Genomic DNA, 18,284 nt, shown 5'->3' with positions numbered 1-18,284 from the left:
CAGGCCTCAAGTGTTCCTTTCATATTCTGATATGAGATCATGCTATCCTGCAGTGTTAGTTTCCCAAAATGTTTCCTTAGGTTTTACTCACAAGTTAAATATATGTTCACCAGCTCCCATGATTGCTACTAAAGTTCACCAACTCCTAATGTCACATTCTTATTATTATTAGCTACTATTAATGAACATATAATAAAAAGAGTTTTCTACAGTTTTAGGTGGATACATTTAACTAAAATTAATATATGTAAACAGTACTTTTATCTTTTTACAGATAAACTAAACTGATAGAATTTAAAAGATATCAATGCGAAAATTGGTCTCCTTCACTCGTCGTATAAATCTCATTATACTAGTATAGTAAGTAAATATCAATTTATCTCAATACTAGTTAATATCTATTTTTCTCTACTCTTCTCTTTCATCCAATTACTATTTTCGAACAACTCTCGTTCTTCTCTTTTTTTTTCTATCTTTTTTTACCGATTCATCCATTATAAAAGTATTTTAATTTTTAACTAAACTATTATTTTAATTTTATAATCATATTAAATATAATTATTACACGCTAATAATTTCTACCAATGTGATCTCTCATATATATAGCTATATCAAGACAAAAATTATTTCACAAGTGAACATCCTTTACCAAATTTTAAGAGATTTATAATGGTATATAGTGCTAAAAATATTGATCATTCTATATTTTTCCTTCCCAAAGTTATGTATCCACAAACTTATAAAACAAAAGGAAGAAAAATGATAAGATTCTTGGAGGCTATTTTATAATGTTTGTTCTGCTGTATGATTCCCTTATCAGTATTGGCATTATATATATACATATAAAGAAGTCTCTAGACCTAAGATTCTTGGAGGCTATTTTATCATATCTTAAGGACATCACAACCACCTAATCTTCTTTTGGGAGGCTTCATTTGTCTTGATGTTTTAGTTAGTGAGGAATGAGGTCATATAGTAACAAAGGGGGCCAATAATTAGATCCCTTAAATATATAAATATAATCCCAAAATATTTATAGTGGTATTATATTTTATATTCCTCAAGGACAAAATGTTACAGTTAGCACAAGATCTTGGAATAGTTGGTGAGTGAGTGAGTGAGTGAGTGAGTGAGTGATGGTTGGTAGTCAATATGAACTTAAACTATTGTTGTTAGTTTTGATTAAAACATTGTTGAAAGAAATGGTCCTACTAGCTAAATTATATAGCTTTTAAGAAGATATTGATCAAGAAATTTGTTAAAAAGTTTGAGATAATGACATACTTTTGATTGAATTTATTTTATTTTTTTCTTTAAAAAAAAGGCACTTATTCTACTAGCTAAGGCCAGATATTTCTTCTATAAAGAATTCAAGTTTTAATAACTGGGATAAGACAACCATATGATAGAAGTCTGTTGCTCTCTAGAAGTCTCCCTGGAAGTAATAAAAGTAGCATTTTTGTAACCTAAGAATTTAAGTCAAAAAATTCTCTAAACAAATCTCACAAAATCTTCCAGGTTTGATAAGGTTTGCAATTACATGAACCTATGAATTTAACTTATGGTAGACATTTGTCGATTACATAAACCTTACACAATTTACTAAAGAAAATTTACAAAGCTCGTGTTTTCTAGGCAATTTGTGTATAACACCATACACTTTTAATGAAATTATGATTTATATTCTATATTTTTATTATTTATAAATTGAGTCATGTGATTTAACAAATATGTGTAGAAAATACCATACCATGCGGTTTAACGAAATTGTGGTTTACGCTCTATATTTTTACTATTTATAAATCGAGCCCTATGATTTAATATATATGTGCTAAAAATATCACGCCATGCATTTTAACAAAATTGTGATTTACGCTCTATATTTTTACTATTTATAAATCGAGCCCCGTGATTTAACATAAAAGTGCAGAAAATACCATTGGGTTAGATTTGAACTAACATCGTGAGATATTTTATTTCTAAAATAACTAAAATATATTTATTTCTAAAATGACTAAAACACCCTTAGTATAATTAGGTTGAAGGTATTTTTATAATTTTCTTAGTATAGTTAACTTAATTCAGAGGTTTAGTTAAGTTTAACTAACATATCTAACAGTAGGGTATTTTCTATACACTAAATTATAAGGCTCGATTTATAAATAGTAAAATTTATGGTGTAAACCATAATTTTATTAAAAGACGGGATGTTATATATAAATTTTCCCATTTTCTATTATATGAAACTAGTTTAAAATGACTAAATTACCCTTGCAATTCTATGGATATTTGTGGGGGTAATTAAGTTTTCTCATATTGTATTAACGACCGGTCGCATGGGGATTAAGTGCTTAATTTTAAGATATATAAGTTAGATTGAAATCTAGCCAATCACATAAATTGTAATTTACCCAATTCTTTTACTTGACGAGATTGCTCTACTCTATGTGTTATAGTAACTCCATTGTAGCAACTCACATGTTGACAAGCTTTGCTAGTTGTAGTGTATAGTTTGATAAGAGTACTTACTACAAAACTATCAAAACACACTCTAGATATTTTCTTCTTTTTTTCTTTTGAGGAAAAAAGAAAATCTAAAGGCGAGATAATCCATTCCGTACCAACGCAATCTCAGATGACTAGACTAGTAAAAGTATAAGCAGTGATGTTATTACGCCTACTTGTAAAGCAAACCCTAAAAAGAGAGAATAAATACCTAATATACTTCTGAACTATCTAAGAGATAGCCTAGGCGATATCATTAGTAAGACCACTTACGGTCTAGACAATTCCGTGATACCTTGTTGTTAAAATCGATGATCAAAATAATGGTTTAATAGAGCAAAAAAATGACAAAGAAAAAAAAATTAATTGTATAGAGTTTGACTCTGAGTTGACGAGTAGATTTTTGAATTACAGAACAATGTAACATTTTTCTGAGTTATTTTTCTAGATAATTATAATTAATCCTCTTAAATTGTCACAATTTTTTACATACACTTTCCAAACTTTCTTACTATCCATTTAAACTCTTGAACTAAAAAATAAATAAACTATATGAACTCTCCAAATGAAGAAGTTTCTTAGGTCATGAGATCCATATGATTAGAAAAAAAAAGTTCTAATAGGTATTATATATGAAAAATTGTAATAGATCATAGGAAAAGTGTAATTAACCTTTTCTTGTAAAAAAAAAAAAAAAAAGGATCAATTGCAAGGTAAGGCTACCTTTGCATGAAAAGCTAAAAGGGTGAAAGAGGATTGAGTACATGAGTACATAGGCACATGTGTTATGTCATGCTCCCCATTCTTTCTTCCACTAGCAAATCCAAGGGTCCCATATTGGGTTCCTCTCAAAACCTTATCTTGTGAAATGAAATGATATAATGGTAGGAAATTAAAGGTCCTAGTACTCCCATGCACAAAAAGAATCACATATCCATCTTTGCCACTCAAATGCTCTAAATTAATAATAGATTCAAATATACATACATATATAGATAGGTAGATGTAGATATGATCTCAATTTTCTCTAGTGTTTGGTCTTGGCACGCCACTCTGAATGACTCTAAGAAGATCGATTTAAAGGGTTTTTGTTTTCATTCGTATACATTTTGATGAAGAGATAAAAGTGTGGCAAAATTGAGGTGATCATCTATTAATCACATCAGTCCAATATACTGAAGTGGATGCCAAGAGGGCATGATAACTACTAAAGGAGCCACTTGGGCATTGTAGTGTACCAGCTTTTCTTTAGCTTTTGCTTTCCATGGTAACAAAGATTGATCAATGATGGACGTTGAAATTCTCATCCTACACTGATGTGTAAAGTGGTAAAGTAGTGAACTCCAACTTTTAGCAGTGAAATATAGAATAATATATGACCACCAAATTATATTAATATAGTCATATATGTCGAAATACTACGTTGTTGATGATTGATGGATCTTTTTCATCTTTGATTGATTCCCTTTTGCCCTCATAGGTAGGTTAAGAGCCAGCTTAATGGAGCTACTTGGGCAGATTAATTTATTTAATCTTTCAGATACATATAACAAGTCAGTCTTCAAGGTTTCATCCTGCTCTTTGTCTTGTCATAAACTAGTCTTATAGCTTCTTTAAAACATTACTTAATAACTTAAGCTAGCTCTTCTAAAGAAAAGGTGGTGGATTATTGCAAATATGTGCTTGGGCTTTCTTATAATTGAGGTGGAGAAGTGGATACTTTGGCCTATGGATTGGCCCATTTGGATTCTGGGTTTTATTTTCTTTTAAGAAAGAAAGTAAGAGAAGTGAAACTCTTTTGGGGAGATGAAAAGAAGTCACTTTCTTTTTGAACTAGCTTTCACTGCTAAATGAAAGAGATAACAGTTTTATAACACAAGAATGAATAGCATTGATTTAATTAATTACACACGAAAAGGAACCCATAATATATCTATATCCCCTTCTAGGCTTCTACTCCTTTCGAACGTCCTGGCGGTGGATGACGAAGACAACCTCGAGATTCGGGGGGAGGAAGAACTCCTTGCCACGTGTCGCCACCGGCCCCGTTCTCCTCCCCTTCTTCCTCGGGGCCGGCGGGCACGCGACCGCCTCCGGGATCCGGTGCTCCGCCGCCGTCGGCGTCGTGCACCCTTCCTCGTCCCACGCCGCCGCCGCCGCGTCCACGAGGAGCTCCATATATTGGCCGAGCGCGAATATCGATGCGGGACTACGAGAGCGTCTGGGGGAGGATAGAGGAGCTTAGGAGAAGGTTTGAAATTTATGGGAGGGATGAAGGAAATGGGAAGGAAGAAGGCAAGGTTGACCGGTCTTCTGTGCGTTGACCAGAGTAGGTTGGGGGGAAACGCGGTCCACGTGGAATGTTTGACTCGTGCTTGGACTGGTAGAGTCGCAAATTAATGGGGTTGTTTTTTTTCATCACAAATTTTGAGGCGAATAGCTGGTGGATAACGACGTTATCCTACTTTTCTTATCCCATCTCTTAACATAGTACAAAAACCTAGGGATAGTACTTTAAATGACATTTTTGCCCTCTGCTTCCTTTCCTCCATTCCTTCTCAACAATGCTAGTAAATTATTAACAAGGGCCAAGGGGTGAAAGTAGATTGGATTTGTTCCGATTATATATCCGAGTTTTATTGACATTTTTCTATCTATCTTAGTATCTGTATCTATCGAGTATAGAATAGGGGTTGAAGAATAATATCTAAATCAATATCTATCTTATTTTAAGATATTATGAAAATAGTGGTATAAAAGATTTTTTATTTATAATTTTATATGAATCTCTAATCTAGTTTTAGCATTTCTTTTTATCCCATGGCCTATATATTTCGGTAATTATATCACAAATTATTCCGTATACGTTGTTGTATTTAATGGATATGGTAATTAAGTTCACTATCTGTATTCTAATTCTAATTTAGAAGAATAAAAAAAAGTGAGCACAGTGACTTAACATAATAAGCTAGGAATATTATATAAGATATCTTAGCCCCCGCTCACTTCACGAATAATTTTCTTCTTATTTTAGAATACAATTGCTTATTCTAGTTAAACATCGTAATAATATCATTCTAGAATAATTATATTATTCATCAAAATTACATCATATCCTACATACTAACTCAATTACTAATTTATCCTTGATATCTATCACATCAAATTACTTTATATCAAATTAAAAAGTATTCATGATAATTTTATAAAAAATAAAAAATATATTTTTTTTTATCTTTTTCTTTACTTTATATCACATCAAAAATTAAAATATAAGTGAATATAAAAATAGTTACTCTTAAATTGAAGACCTAATTTTCGAAATAATAAAGAGAAATATATATATATATTCTAGAATTAACATTATTAATCCTAAAGCAAACGATGCACGATGCATTAAAGAATATAATGACAATTATAATATTTCAAAAGTTTTTTAGTGCCCAATTATACACCCCCAAAAATAATAATAATAATAATAATAATAATAATAATAATAAAATCCAGCCATGCAAGGCCCAAATAATTTCTTCAGCAAGAACAAACTGGGCCAGACCTAGCCCAGTTAAAGCTTTGAAAGCAGCAGCATCAACCATTAGTCTACTCAAAGTTGCTCTTAGATCCAAAGATCTCTCCACTTGAGATCAGCCTGAAGACATCCCTACAGTGCTAAACTTAATTTTTACCTAAAACTTTCCATCTCTGCCATTCTTTAAAACTCAATTTTGGCTTCTCTGGATCTCATTCCTTCTGCTATCTGCTTGTCTGAATGCAGAGCTTTAATTTGTGCTTTTGTAGCACACACTCAGATGCTTCCAGTTTTCAACAAGAAATAATACTTGTTCATGCGCTGTGACGAAGACATGATGGTGGCCATTGCCTTTGATTGGGTCCAGTTTGATGCTCAACTTTGTCCTCCAATTCTAGTGTAAATGCTGCTGCTTTCATATGGGGAATGTGCATGAGGAAATTGCTTTCTTCTTTCTTTCTTTTTTCTTTTTTGTTCCATTTATCTTGATCGTGACTTTTATATCCATGCATCTAGGGATCGATTAATCCGGTGAGCGTTCATTGAAATAGATTGATTGGTGTGGTTCAAATATAAATATTGAGTCGAGATAATTACACTTTGATCTCTGAACTATCATTTAATCCTTTTTAGGGTTTGATCGTCTTTTTATTCATATATGTTTTAAGGGTATCTAAGCATTTCATTTACTAAATTACTAGTCTTTAGGTAGGAGTGATAATCGGGTTAGGTTAGTTTAATTCGTGTTAAGGTGATGTAAACATGAACATAACAAATTTATTAAATGAGTTTTATATGTCATAAATGAGTTATTAAGTGATACAAGTTATTTGAATTTATATAAGTCATTCAAACTATAAACTGATTTATTCATGTATTAAATGAGTTATTAAATGATAAACTAGTTAATCCGGTCATAATTGGAATATGTTGTTATAAACAAGTTGGCAAATAAGGTTATAACTAGATTGAAATAATAAACATAAACACAGCTCTTTTAATAACCGAGTTAGGTAAATCATTGTGTTTATAATCTAATTTGATTATATTAAACTTAAATCTTTTAAAACTTTCATCTAGTCAAGTTCGAGTTAGATTAATGCAAACACGAGCATAACCAATTTATTAAATGAGCTGCACATGCTATAAAAGTGTTATTATTTGAATATATATAAATTATTTGAACTATAAACATACTTATTCGTGTGAGTTATTCAGATAATAAATGGGTTATTCAGATTATAGTTTGGTTTGCAGGTCGAATCATAAAAGATTGAGGTAATAAACATGAATACGACTTGTTTAATAATTAGATTAGATGAATCTACTGATTTATTACCAGAATTCAATTATATTAAACCTAAATCCATTTAAAGCCTTCATATTCGCGTGGAGTTAAAATTTGTCACCCTACTTTTAATTAATAGGTGTCAAAAAATAATACTAACCTTAAGAGTAAAATCTAAAAATATTTTCACTCATAAAAGAAATCATTTTAACACAAACCCTGCTCTTTTTAATGGTTTATTAAACTCTTCAATTATATAAAAAATTTCAAATGTTCCTTCTATGAGTTATTTTTCAAAATTTTATTTTTATTAGGAAAATTCATATAATCGCACGCTTTAAGTAAGAGCAAAATTAAGGAAAAGATAGTTATTTAATATTTTTCGTCAATATCGCAACTCGATATTAGATAGTTGAGAGTATTAAAATGTCATAAAAATTAACCATAGATTTCTTTTCTATAAAAAAAATGAATTAGAGTCTAGAATATTAGGAGCCTCCTAAAACCACTATCTCATTGGCAAAATCCCAATATTTTAGGGAGGCCAAGGTGTGATTAACCCCCCCCCCCCAATGTACTATTATTTGGCTACTCTCCTTATCATTAGCCATAATGATACTTTGGAATATTATTGGATGACACGAATGAGTGGATAAATTTGGGACCACCAAGAACCTTCTTAATTTGTACGAATTTGAAGGTCTTGTGAAGATGATGTGATTTGGTGATAGTGGTTTTCCTCTCAGCAAACAGTAGATCAAAATGTTGAATTGCTTTCTAAGATGACAACTCTCAACTCAATTTTCTTTTTATCATCTAATTAACTCTCTCTCTCTACATATATCATTATATATATGTATATGGGCATCTAGATTTTCTATCAAATTTTGTATTAATATACTAAACATATAATTTATTTAGGATTAGAATTGATACAACACATACCCAACCTTAGTTACTAAAGTTGGTTGGTACAAATCAAAACTCAATTGGGGGTGGGTAATGCTTTGAGATCTTTGCATATCAGTTTGTTTTTCTTCACTTTTGTCAATTACCATTATGACTTTTGGCCTCCACCCACATTATTAATTTGCATCAAGGAAAAGGTTGAACCCCCCCCCCCCCCCCCCCTTGTTTCTTTCTCTTTGTTGCATATGAATTGACTACCCAATCCATCTCTTTGTCTAGAAAGAAACTAATGGGTTACTTCCATGTATAATTAATCTATCTATCTTCTCAATTGTGCTTTTCATGAATGTTGTCTTCTAATTTAATTATATCACTAATAATAAAAATACGACGTAGATATTATATCACTTTAAACGGTCATTAAACCCAGAAAAAATAAAAGAAAGTATTTAACGATGATTCCTAATTACTCGATTCGATTAATGGTGATAGTTATGTTATTAGATTTGGTCTCTCTTTATATATCTTGCTTCTTCTCTCCTTTCATAACCGTCCTGATTTGGACTAAATATCACTGTCGATGTATTAAGCTTCCAAAAGGATGATTGTGATTAATGAAATGAAATTCCACCTTCTGTTCTAGTATCTATCAGCCTAATCACGTTATTATTTTAGGGGCTAATTAATTAATTAATTAAGTAGGTAATTGTGAATGTTTCCATACGACTACGTTAATTTTTAATAAGAGTCTTCGTCTGATATGTGAAAATAATGGGTAGTGCAGGGTTCAGAATGTAAAATAAATGAACCGCGCAACGAGATTCGCGCGCACGCCATAAAATCGGACGGCTCAGGAAGTAGGAGGACAGGATAAACAACGGCCTGTTCCCGCGGCTCCACAGATCCGGCGCCGACCGACAACTCGCCGCCTCGCGACAAGGGCGAGCATCGGTGCGCCGCGGGCCCCACCGTCGGACGTGGCGCTGTCGGCGGCGTTGACTTTAACAGCGACAGTCCTCCCCTCCCCGGCTCCCCCGCGCCACGTGGGCGCAGGAAAGAGGGTTGGTGTTGCTTTCGGATCACGTCAATCGCGTTTCCAACAGCTGTCAGGATTAAAAATTAAAATTAAAATATATATTTAATGACACAGATTAATCTCTCTTCCCCTTTTCTTTTCCTCTTCTTTTAAACACAACGTGGCGGCTAAAGAAGAGGAGAGAAGATCACGTGTGGTTGGATGTTTGGCTCCTCTTCCTATTCTATGTTTATTATTTACTCTTATCAACTTTTATCTCCTCCTCTATGATCAACTATTAAATAATAAATTAGTTTATTATTCATTTTTAATACTAAGGAGCCATATAAAGACACGTACTAGAAGTCGTTTGTTTTTTTCCCTCTATAAAATTCCAAAGAAGAAGTCCTGCGTATATATATATATAAGCTTAGGCCCAGGTCATACTTAAGTCAAGCTACCTCGAGATTAATTAACTCTCTAATTGGAAATATTAGTAATGATCGTATCCAATAAGATAGATTATTTATTATGCAATATATATAAATTAATTACCAATGTAATGGATAATATACTATTTGCAAACCATAAATATATATATATATATATTACACGTTAATTGATTGATGGGATTAGAGATCAAATCATTTCTTCGTATCACATGCAATGTCTAACTGAATAGAGGTTCTTATTAACTAGCACTAGAGGACTAATGATCACAATTTTAGCCTTTTTATCTCTCTCAACTAACAAAAGCAAGCATTTAATTATCCGGACGTACCTAAAAATAATGCTGCTGTTGGTAGATGCTGACTTGTTCATATCAACTCTGGAGTATCATATCCTAAACATCGAGATTATCAAAAAAAATATAAATTTATCTCTCAAGATTTAACTCATTCCGCTATCGTTCGCAAATCATGAGATAATATATTTCACCTAACAAGTTAAGCTTTTAGATCGAACTGGTTATCAAACATAGTATCCGATACTCTAGCGTTAGTCCGTTACCTTAAAAACCTAAGATGAAAACCTATTCATTGAATTAGTTTTAAACTAAGAGAGTCTTTATCACTGCTAGTCTTTGTTAGGGTGGGGGAGATCCTGTGAGAGTTGAATGATAAAGGTCTGAGGTTTCTTTATGGTTAGGGGGAGAAGAAGGGAGGGGAGGTGAGGGGAGGGGGGTCCTATGGGTGGGGGGGGATACCCACCACATAAGGGTAATGGAGGTGGCCCCTTAGGCCTTAATTATTGGTGGTGGTGCACTTTATTCTTGCTTGCCAACGTTTTGTACTTTGATATGGAGGTGGACATAATCAATCCTTTATGGGTGGTCTTCTGAATAGGCGAATCTTCTCCTGTGACAATTCCCAATTGGACCCATTCAATCCATAAGGACAAGATCCTCTTCTGTTTAGAGCCATCACTTGTGTATATCAATTTGAAATTTTTTATATATTTATTTTCTTTTAACCCTATAATTAAACTTCTCCTATCACTTAATTTATTATTCTTCTCTCCAATGTACCCAACTAGGATAAGTTTCATAATTGTCTAAAAATTATATTGACTATTAATGAGACGGATAATAAGATGTGTAACTCATCATACTAATACAATCGAAATAAGTAATGTATATAAAGAAGGTGAATATACTTTTATCGTTTTAGTGTTAAAGGATTGAAATAAATATTTGTATAAAAATAAAAGGTTTCTTTTAGTGGTACGTATTTCGAAATCAAATTTTTTTTATACAAATTTTAACTTTAGAGAGATATATAAATAAATCACTGAATTCATAAGAGTAAAAATACAAAAACCCTAATGGAAAATAAAGGGAAGAATGCATGACCTCTAAAATTATTAGATAATAGACTTATTGATATGAAAATAATGTATATCATATATATATATATATGATTATCAATATAAATTCCTTCCATTATTTCCAACTTTGAAGATAAGTTTTGGGCTCACTTGGAATCTAACTAATGAGGGATGCTGATAAGACTCTTGATTGATGTTTTGTGGCTCCAAAAATTAATATAGATCTGCACACACAAAAAATCTTACTCCAAATTTAAGTGGCTTACAAATTTATTTACATCACTAGGTTACTATAGTTTACATGAGGGCCACATAGATATATGAAATAGAATCATTTTCAAAATAACAATTTTATTCAATGAGTCATCATTTGTTATCCTTTACAAACTAGAGGGTGAAAGATAGAGCACCTAACAATTTAGAAATATATATATATATATATATATATAATAGTCTTTTATTAATTTATATTAAATAAAATTGCTGGCTGAAATAATAACTTTTCATATTAATTTTTTAAGAACTTATGTCCATCATCTCATTTGACATCCACATGGTATATAAATAAGTTTGAGACTTACTTACTTATTTTAATATATTGTTTAGTAAAGAAAATTACATTGATAAAAAACTCAATACCCAACACTAATATTTTGTCAAGGTCAATTCAATGCACTGTCTTGCCACCATCACCATTAATTAGTTGCTTAACCAAATACTATTACTTTGTGCAGCAAAGCAATTCCCTAAATATACAAACCAAACGCGAGTTAACTAATACTAGTGATTAATTGCTCTACTTGTATTGCAAGTCTAATGCTACAGGTGATGGAAGCTTCTTCTTTTCTATCTATAGTTGTTTAGTGATCGATTAGCTAACGTTAAGAAGCCCACGTTCCTTATATATAAGATCGTGAAAGATAATGGCATATAGATAACTATATCTATACGTACTAATTAATCATCATTTTTAGCACAATAATATGTGAATTAAAACTTATATTTTGTGTCTGACTTTATAACAAGCCATGTGCAATCATATCATTAGGTCTATATAAATATCTTTTTGCATGGAAATATATATATATATATATATATACATCACTAAAGTCAAGAGAGAGGGTCATAAATATAAGTACAAGGAGACAAATGGAACAGTCTAAGACTTGTTAAATTGAGATGCCTCGGAATGCTCGGCTGTCTTGATTCCATGCACACCTTGCATGGAATATTTGCCCTTCTCAGCTTCACAATATTTAAAGCATTTTCTTTAAGGGCTACAAGACATTACAAGATAGGGTATCAATGTATATATCACGAAAATATTCAAGTTTTAATTAGTTTAGTTCTTCTTGGCAACTTGTCATGCCTTTTTAAATTCATTTAAAGAGCAACTAAGGTGGATAATGGTGGTAATAATAATATTTGAGTGGATATAATAATAATGATAATATATAACTAGCTGACTTCAAGTAAATATGCTAATGTAGAGTTACACCATTACTTTCCACTATGTTGGTTTTTGTGTTGCCGAAGTAATTAAAAAAAAGTTTAGTTAAAAGAAAGACTTATTAATCTAACAAAGTTATATCAATTTCCGAAAGGTTAAAAAGAATGATGTAATCTAGATCGGGAGGAGGGAGAAGATTAACCCCCCTATGAGACGCCCGATCACAATCTATCTTATTACAATTTCTATAAGCATGCATCAAAGTACAGAGATTAAAATGAGATATCAGTTCTCTGCATCAAAAAAATAATGTTCTTGATACACCACAAAGTTTCTTCAAACTGGTAGACCGCAATGTTAATGGTTTGGAGTCGCCTTCAAAAATGACTTTTGCAAGAGATGTCTAGCGACAACGAATTTCATCACATCAACGCTATCACTAAATTTGTGAAGGGATAAAATTGATATTATACATATATTATTTGACCAACTTGTTAATTAACTCCTAAAATTAGATTGTCAAATTAATATTTATCACACTAAGGTTATATATATATATATACATATATGCCACCTTACCCCATATGCATGCAAGGCTAAGACATACCCATCACTTCATATCCTTTAGCTTGACATGAGTAACTATCCACCAGACACTAAACATTGGTACTTGCAATGGAAAATGATCTCACACGCATGCTTCTCTTCCTCCACAAGCATGCATTTGATTCCAACTAAAAGTTCATGAGCTTTACATGTAGCGTTGTACGTACGTGGAGAATATCCAAAGAGTATCATGCATCCTCGAAAAGCTTGATGTATACTATGCTTAAATCTTCTTGGAAAATAAACCAAAACTTTGGTGGAATGGCATTTTCACTTGTATGACAATGGAAGAGATAGTCCTTTGCTCACACCTTTGCTTGGTACAATGACAGGATTCAATGTTAGTTGTGCTTGTTTCGTTAACCAAGCTTGTGGACTAGGATAGAAAGGGAGATGAAAACGAAATAGAAATATGTATATATATTTGATCTTTTGTTGCTGCCAATGCAACATACATGCATGCATGCATATATATATATGGAGAAGAAACTTTGGTAAGCTGTAGGCATCTTATTTTATCTTTTGTGGACTGATCATGGCCGTAGATAACTCCTTGACAACCTTCCTCTCATCATCTCATGTCCTTTTTTTTCTTATTAAATTGTTTATGTTTGAAATTTATTTTTATGCAAACAGGTTATAAAGTTGATGTGTATCAAGAAATATATTTCATACAAAATTATAAAGTACTATAAAAATCATATACACTGTAATTTATTTATGTTTAACATTTCTCTATGGTTCTACACATTAATTAAACTTTTTTTGTTATATATATAGATTGTGATGAGTGTCCAATATGATTAGGGGGATAAGTATATATGAACGAAGGTAATTATTTAGATTATGTTAAGGAAGGGGAAAATGCCAACTAAATCCTTATTTAATAAATTATCCACGCCGTTTCTTCGGAGAGACGTACGATGTATATAGTCCACAAGTCATGTCATGCATGTGAAGATAGAAAATGACATCAATGCAAACTAGGTATTTGGATTCACACATACACACATATATACATACATGTACATGTACATATACATGCATGACACGTATACTCTAAGATTGCCAAGTATCCTCCTAGTTAGAGATAGCTAAGCTTAATTTAGGGTAGTGCATAGAAGGTTAAAATAATTCATAGTAAATAAGTATACTTGGATTCAAATATTAACGGCATCGGTTTAATTAGAAACTATTTAAGTCTCGCTTATCTTAAGAAAAAAAATATTGTTTAGTTGCTTGGCTTCTGTCAAGAGATCGATAGTTTGACTCGCTCTCAGTTCATTAGAAATACGTTGACATCTGATATGACAGAAAAGTAAACTACAAAAATATATATATATACTAATTATTTTTCAGGTGCTAATAATTCTTAGGTGGCCTCCAGGTGTACAGAGGTATGTGTTATTAAGCTGTCAGCCGATGTTTTTGTCAAGGTCTACTTCTTTTTAACGGTCAATCATTGGCCGTAGGGGCTACTCTTTTAACCTAGCATATTTGTAAGCTTTTTTAGGCCGTACAATTTGTGAGATTAGTTAGAAGCATCTTATCTTTGTCGGTATTGCAGTCTAGAGGATGATTCTTTCACCAACTAATCATAATTTCCATAGCTAAATCACCCTGGTTACATCCCCAATTCATGCCATTACTGTATTAAAAAAAAAATCCCAACTCTTTTTTAAAAAATAAAATAAAAAAGAAAAACATATCCAAGTGTTAATAATTAGGTTGGATTTGGGTTGCAAATGGTTAAGAAAAAGAGATAGATTTAAGAATTGGGGAAATTTTTTGGATTGCGTGAAGTGGCGGCTGACATGCCAAAGACAAAACTATTTTGAAGTGAGAGCTGTTTGCTATTAGAATTTTTATGGTGCATTTGGTTTTATTTTGTTTTGCTTCTTGTCCTTGTGGCATGAGAATATTTGGTACTATTTGTTAAAATGGGAGTGAAGGAGGGGAGAGTTTCATTTTGATATCTTTTGTCATGGGTTTATGGACACTAATTGTTTGGGGGGGGGGGGGGGTCCCTCAAATAAGCTGGAAACAGCAAGGATATGGAGTGTTGAAAGCTAATGGCTTTTTCAAAGGAGGGCCCCACTGCTATAGAAATCACCCAAGAAGAAAGAAGAAAGAAGAAAGAAGAAGAAGAAGAAGAAATAAATAAAAAGTGGGTCAGAGTGAATTAATCCATATGAGTGCCTCATTGGTGATGGTTTTCCACCCCCTCATTAGTTTAATCCACAATTGCTTAGGAGATCACATGGAGTCTAATCATTGATGCCAAATGGGTTTAATTACAAAGATACTTCTCCACCTCTCTAGATTGATTATTCTATCCCCTCCTCTCTCTCTCTCTTTCTCTCTCTCTTCTGCTGATCTGGTGGATATTGTTGTCTGAGAAAACTCTCATTAATTTGTTGGGAAGAGAGAGGAATGAGGAGTTTTAATCACCTCGAATCTTATCAATTCACCAGAGAGCTTGTGCATGTTTTGGGACTATTCTGATATTGTTTCTTAGAATAATTGGCACAGCTGTGTAACTTAGTTTCTTTGTCTAATTTATAATTATACAAAAGTTATGATATATTAAAAGAGAGAAGAGAGAAGGCTGCATGGATGATTTGTTCTTTCCACTCAAATGATAGAACTTTCTAAACTTATCATGGTAGAGGAGATCTGCCCAAAAAGCAAATAGGTTCCTGTTCCCTCTGACACAAAGATTATCTAGGAATTTAAATGGGCACAGGGGGTTATTTCTTTGTTGGTGCCTTCTGTACCTTTACAAGAAGGAGAAAAGTGACAGTATTCTAGTAGTAGTAGTAGTAGTAGTAGTAGTAGTAGTAGTAGTTATACTATTCTGGTGAACTACTCTGCTTGAGAAGGGGAATGCCCACCATGGCATGAAAGGAACCTCTTTTTTTTTTTCTAACTCCTTTCCAGAAAAAAACAAGTGGTCCTTCCAGTATGGGTGTATTGGTCATAGACTGTGGCAGGCAAAGGATTAGATAGCTTGAAGTCCAAGTCCAATACATACAGAACTCATTGGGAGGCATGGCATTGCCCTTCAAAGATGAATTGGACTTTTCTTCTTCTTCTTTTACTGTGGTTTGGTCTTTTTCTCTTGAAGACAATGGGATTAATCCCACTCTCTAACCATAACCTCCATTAGATTAGTCTCAATGATTGTCTCACAATCAGAGCAGCAAACACTAACTCCCAGAGCTGTATAAGACATTCAACTTTCATAATTAATCCCTCATCCCCACCTCAAGACAGCAGGAGGAGGAAAACTTGACGATAAAAAATAAAAAAGATTAAAGATTAAAGAAGACCAAAATCCAATCACACCTATATGACTGTGAGGTTGGTCTCCTTTTTGTAGCTCAGCCCCATATCAATAGCTCAATTCTCCTCCTCCTCCTCCTCCTCCTCCTCCTCCTCCTCCTCCTCTTCCTCTTCCTCTCCACTGACCTCAGCCTCCTACAATCCCCTTGCTATACATTTCCACCACTCACCTCAGGCCAACAAAAACAAGCTCCTGCCTTCATTATATTGCCTCCTCCAACCGAGTAATTCGGCGAATTCGATACCGGAAACTGCAGCATTGCACTCCGGGGTTGGCGCGCCAAATGGGGAGGCACTCTTGCTGCTACAAGCAGAAGCTGAGGAAAGGTCTTTGGTCTCCGGAGGAGGATGAGAAGCTCCTGAAGCACATCACCAAGTATGGCCATGGGTGTTGGAGCTCTGTTCCAAAGCTAGCAGGTAATTCTACTGTACAAGGATGTACAAAGAAAGATAATCTCTAGTTGAAGAAAGCAACATCGTTTTTGATAATTTCTTATCGCATCTCCCCTAGTTCCTGATTCTGTTATCCAACGGGTTTCAGGTCTTCAGAGGTGTGGGAAGAGCTGCAGGTTGAGATGGATTAACTATCTTCGCCCAGATTTGAAGCGAGGGTCGTTCTCGCAGCAGGAGGAGAACCTCATCATTGAACTCCATGCAGTACTGGGCAACAGGTAGCTGAATTCCACAAAATTTGCCCACTTCAAATGCATTTGAAGCTTAGTTTTTAGTAAGAGGTGATATAGTTCTTAAATTTTTCCTTCTCAGGTGGTCTCAGATTGCTGCACAATTGCCGGGAAGGACAGATAATGAGATTAAGAACCTGTGGAATTCCTGCATCAAGAAGAAGCTAAGGCAGCGAGGCATTGACCCAAACACCCACAAGCCACTCGCCGAGATTGAAGGAGAAGCAGGCAAAGCCCCCACAAACAGTGACAAGACCTCAGGCTCCAGCGAATTGAAGCACCTCGCGCCGACCATCGCCAACCTAAACTCGATGGTCTCCGAGACGACTCCGCCATTGATGTCCACAGAGGGCAGGACCAAGATGGAGAAGCCAAGCTTGAACAATTCTATCGCGCCGACAAAAGAATTCTTCCTTGAAAGGTTTGTGACAACCCACGGGAGCTCCTCCAGCTGCCAGGCATCGAATTCAGTCAGCTACTTTCCTCTCCAGAACTCGAATTATAGTCCCGACTGCGTCGGCAATCAGACGGCGTCCTCCTTCGAGCTATCAATGAACCAGAGTCTACCTCCTTGGTTCAACCAAAATTGCAGGATATTTGACGCCAATCCTGAATTCAGTTGCAACACAATCCCATCTATTGCTCCATCGCTCTCGAGCTCAATCCTCTCGACCGCAACTGCGCTGAAGTCCATGATGAATCTTCCACCAGACAAAGCTCTGCCAGACCTGCAGTATCTGCTCGCAGGTAGCTCTTGTAACAACAGTGCAAGCAGTGGGAACAGCAGCAGTGTCATTGAGTTGCAGAGCAGTGGCTCTCTCTATGACAGTGGCATCTTTCCATGGTCAGACCTGGTACCAAGCAAAGAATCTCAAGTCCATCTCGAAGGAGAGCCAGAGGACCTCAAATGGTCCGAGTACCTCAACGGCATCATCCCGTCATCCGCCGCGGCGATCCATAGCCAAAGCCAGGGGCTATATGGAGGCAGCAGAGAAGAGTCTCAATTCTCATTAAATGGTTTGAGCACCTGGCACCAGAATCAGCAGCTTCAACCTTCTGATATGTATGGTAAGGAGTTCCACAGAGTTTCTGCATCCTTTGAACAGATTTAGCTATAATTCGATACA

General features: G+C 34.1%; 1 protein-coding gene across 1 annotated transcript; it reads left to right on the top strand.

The window, feature by feature from the left end:
- The first annotated feature begins 16,605 nt into the window (after window positions 1-16,605).
- On the top strand, window positions 16,606-18,269 carry LOC140775626 (transcription factor MYB61-like). Its single transcript, XM_073119007.1, has 3 exons — window positions 16,606-16,891; window positions 17,016-17,145; window positions 17,240-18,269. Exons 1-3 carry the CDS (start codon window positions 16,759-16,761, stop codon window positions 18,267-18,269), a joined length of 1,293 nt encoding a protein of 430 aa, XP_072975108.1. The 5' UTR covers window positions 16,606-16,758.
- The last annotated feature ends 15 nt before the right edge of the window (window positions 18,270-18,284 follow it).

This window comes from Typha angustifolia, chromosome 14, assembly GCF_048772165.1.
Source record: "Typha angustifolia cultivar Huaian chromosome 14, ASM4877216v1, whole genome shotgun sequence".
NCBI lineage: Eukaryota > Viridiplantae > Streptophyta > Magnoliopsida > Poales > Typhaceae > Typha > Typha angustifolia.
Note: the sequence above shows the minus strand (reverse complement) of the source record. Positions and strands in the feature narration are given on the sequence as shown.